General features: G+C 51.5%; 2 protein-coding genes across 2 annotated transcripts in view; both read left to right on the forward strand.

Annotated features, from left to right (window-relative positions):
- Nucleotides 1–670, forward strand: part of Thsd8 (thrombospondin type 1 domain containing 8) — a 3,956-nt gene extending 3,286 nt beyond the window's left edge. Inside the window, exon 3 of the mRNA XM_050120695.1 lies at nt 541–670. The gene's annotated coding sequence lies outside the window, so the exon portion shown is untranslated. The remainder of the gene's footprint in view (nt 1–540) is intronic.
- A 31-nt stretch (nt 671–701) lies between these two features.
- Nucleotides 702–3,270, forward strand: part of Rnaseh2a (ribonuclease H2 subunit A) — an 11,423-nt gene continuing 8,854 nt past the window's right edge. The window contains exons 1-4 of the mRNA XM_050120692.1: nt 702–965; nt 1,164–1,235; nt 1,376–1,502; nt 1,602–1,689. Coding sequence (XP_049976649.1) covers nt 839–965; nt 1,164–1,235; nt 1,376–1,502; nt 1,602–1,689 — 414 coding nt within the window. The 5' untranslated portion in view covers nt 702–838. The remainder of the gene's footprint in view (nt 966–1,163; nt 1,236–1,375; nt 1,503–1,601; nt 1,690–3,270) is intronic.

Here is a 3,270-nt window from a genome sequence, read left to right on the forward strand (position 1 = left end):
TTTTTTTTGGTTTTTCGAGACAGGGTTTCTCTGTGGCTTTGGAGCCTGTCCTGGAACTAGCTCTGTAGACCAGACTGGTCTCGAACTCACAGAGATCCGCCTGCCTCTGCCTCCCGAGTGCTGGGATTAAAGGTGTGCGCCACCACCGCCCGGCTCAGGTTTATTCTTCTTTCAGACAAGGTTTCTTTGTGTAGCCATGGCTGTTCTGGAACTCGCTCTGCAGACCAGGCTGGCCTCAAACGCAAAGATCCACCTGCCTCTACCTCCGAGTGCTGGAATTAAAGGCGTGCACCATCATCGCCCGGCTGATATTAGGTCTATTAAGTCTCAAAAAAAGTCCGCTGAATGTGGGGTGGTAACCTCATCATCCCGAAGGTAGAGAGGAGTAGAAAGTCATCCTAGGCCACGTAGTGACTTCAGGGGCGGCAGCCTGGGCTTCATAAGAAACTGTCTCAAACAAACAAACAAACAAGAAACCACAAAAAAAAAACAGTCAAGTGAACTGCATCTTAATTTCCTCTTTATTTCTCTTTACATCAGTCACTGAGGGCCTGGTTCCAGCAGCAACGAGGCGGAGCTTGCAAAGTGACCCCGCCCACCCCCGACTACAAACCGCACCCTTGGTGGCAGCTCTCGCGGACTACAATTCCCAGAAGAGAGCACAGCGGCGGCGACAGCGTCGCGCGCGTCGACGACCACGCCGACGGGTGCGTCGGAGGCGGGTCCTGCACGTCGATTGGTCGGCATCGAGAGCGGCCACTGGACTTGCGGAAAACGCGCGCTGGGACCTGCTCCTGCAAAATTGTTTTCTGCAGCTTTTGGCTGTTGCTGAGGCGGCATGGATCTCAGCGAGCTGGAAAGGGACAATACGGGCCGCTGTCGCCTGAGCTCTCCTATACCCGCCGTGTGCCTCAAGGAGCCGTGCGTCCTGGGCGTGGATGAAGCGGGCCGGGGCCCGGTGCTTGGTGCGCCCCCAGGGCCGCAGGCCGGGAGGCGCGTTGTGAAAGGGGTGTAGATTGCAGGGACGTGGGAGTGGGGATCGAGCACGGCCTTGTGTGATAGTGAGATGTCCTTGGGTCGTGGTGGTGATGGAACAAGGCAGGCGGCTTTTAGGTGTTCACTGGTTGGTACCCCGCTCTCAGAAATCTGACTTCCCTCCCAAGGCCCCATGGTCTACGCCATCTGTTACTGCCCGCTGTCCCGCCTGACAGATCTTGAAGCCCTGAAAGTGGCAGGTGAGCCTGTGCTGAATCTCTGCATTTGGGGTTCCGGGGTATGTGCAGGGGCGCAGGTGAGATGGAGGGGGGAAGCAGGAACTGAAAGACCCAGCGAGCTGCTCTCCCCCCCCCCTCTTTTTTTTTCTTTAACTTCTCAGATTCAAAGACCTTGACAGAGAACGAGCGGGAGAGGCTCTTTGCGAAAATGGAGGAGGATGGAGACTTCGTGGGATGGGCTTTGGACATTCTGTCTCCAAACCTGATCTCTACCAGCATGCTTGGGCGGTAAGGGGCCCCTGCGTGGGTAAGGGAAGAGCGACCAACACAGGTTGGCTGGGTTCTGCATCTGGGATGGTGTCGGCTAAGCTTTGTCCCTTACCACAGGGTCAAGTACAACCTCAACTCCCTGTCCCATGATACAGCTGCCGGGCTGATACAGTATGCGCTGGATCAGGGTGTGAATGTCACCCAGGTGAGCTGTTGGGTCACAGCCCTTTGGTGACCTTCTGGTGAAAGGGGCTTTAAAAAATTGAAGCTGGGGACGTAGTTGGTAGACTGTTTGCCTAGCGTGCATGAAGTCCCGGCTTCCATCCCAGCATCACTTAAAATCAGAGTTGTAGCACTTAGGAAGTGGAGGAGGCAGGAGGATCAAGATTTTAAGGCCAGCCATCCTTAGCTCCAGAGTGAGTTGGTGTCAGCCTGTACCACCTGGAACCCTGTTTTGTTTTTTGTTTGTTTGTTTTAAATCATGAGGCTGGACATAGTGGAGGAGGAGAATTGTGACTTCAAGGCATACATGGAGACCCTTCCATGGCTTAGTTGCTACATGCCTGTTGCAGAGGCATGAGTGTGAAAAGCCATGGTGGCACTCAGGAGGCAGAGGCAGGCCGATTTCTGAGTTCCAGGACAGCCATCATAGTGAGACCCTGTCTAAAACCTTCCTTTGGCTCCATAGCCCCCAGTGTAAAGCCAGGCACGATGACACGAACCTGTCATCCCGATGCCAGGATGAAGGAAGATCTTAGGGTCTTGCTGGCTAGCCAGTCTAGGTGAATTGGGGAGCTCCAGGTCTAGTGAGAGACCTTGCCTCAAAATAAATAAATAAGTTAGGCAAACAAATAAATAAATAAAAATGTACATGTTCATTCAGGTGGAAGCCAGAGGTCACACTCAGGGATTTTCCTCGGTTGTTCTTCAAAAGTCACCCTAGAGCCAGGCTATAGTAAACAGTTGGAGTGGTGGTGTAGAGTCAAGTGGATGTCTGTGAGTTCGAGACCAGCGTGGTCTACAGACTGAGTTCCAGGATATCCAAGGCTACACAGAGAAGCCCTGTCTCAAAACCAAAAAAAAAAAAAAAAAAAAAAAAAAAAAGGGGAAAGAGAGATGGAAGTTTTGGCAGCTATTCCAGAGGATGTGGGTTGGAGTCCCAGCAACCACAGGGTGGCTCCGACACAAACATTCTAACTCCAGTTCCAGGCAGCCTATGCCCTTGTCTGGCCTCCTCAAGCAACACACCCATACACATAATTTTTTTTTACTTTATGTGTATTGGGTCCCCTAGAACTGGAATTACAGACAGTTGGGAGCCACCATGTGGGTGCTGGGAATTGAACCCAGGTCCTCCGGAAGAGCAGTCAGTACTCCTAACCACACTGAGCCATCCATCTCTCCAGCCCCCAACATATAACATTTTTGTTTTGTTTTGTTTTGTTTTTCGAGACAGGGTTTCTCTGTGGCTTTGGAGTCTGTCCTGGAACTAGCTTTTGTAGACCAGGCTGGTCTCGAACTCACAGAGATCCGCCTGCCTCTGCCTCCCGAGTGCTGGGATTAAAGGTGTGCGCCACCACCGCCCGGCCCATATAACATTTTAAAAAAGAAATTAAAGTACATATCAGTTATTTAAACAGAAAGGAATCAGGGGCTGTTGAGATGGCTTAGTAGGGAGGCTTGCGTCCCAGCCTGACCTGAGTTTGATTTTCCGTATGGTAGAAGAGCTAATTCCCAGCGATATTCTGTGATCTTTTTTTTTTTTTTTTTTTTTTTTTTTTTTTTT

Source organism: Alexandromys fortis, unplaced genomic scaffold (assembly GCF_014885135.2).
Source record: "Alexandromys fortis isolate MF-2015 unplaced genomic scaffold, M_Fortis_MF-2015_v1.1 scaffold_186, whole genome shotgun sequence".
Taxonomy (NCBI): Eukaryota; Metazoa; Chordata; class Mammalia; order Rodentia; family Cricetidae; genus Alexandromys; species Alexandromys fortis.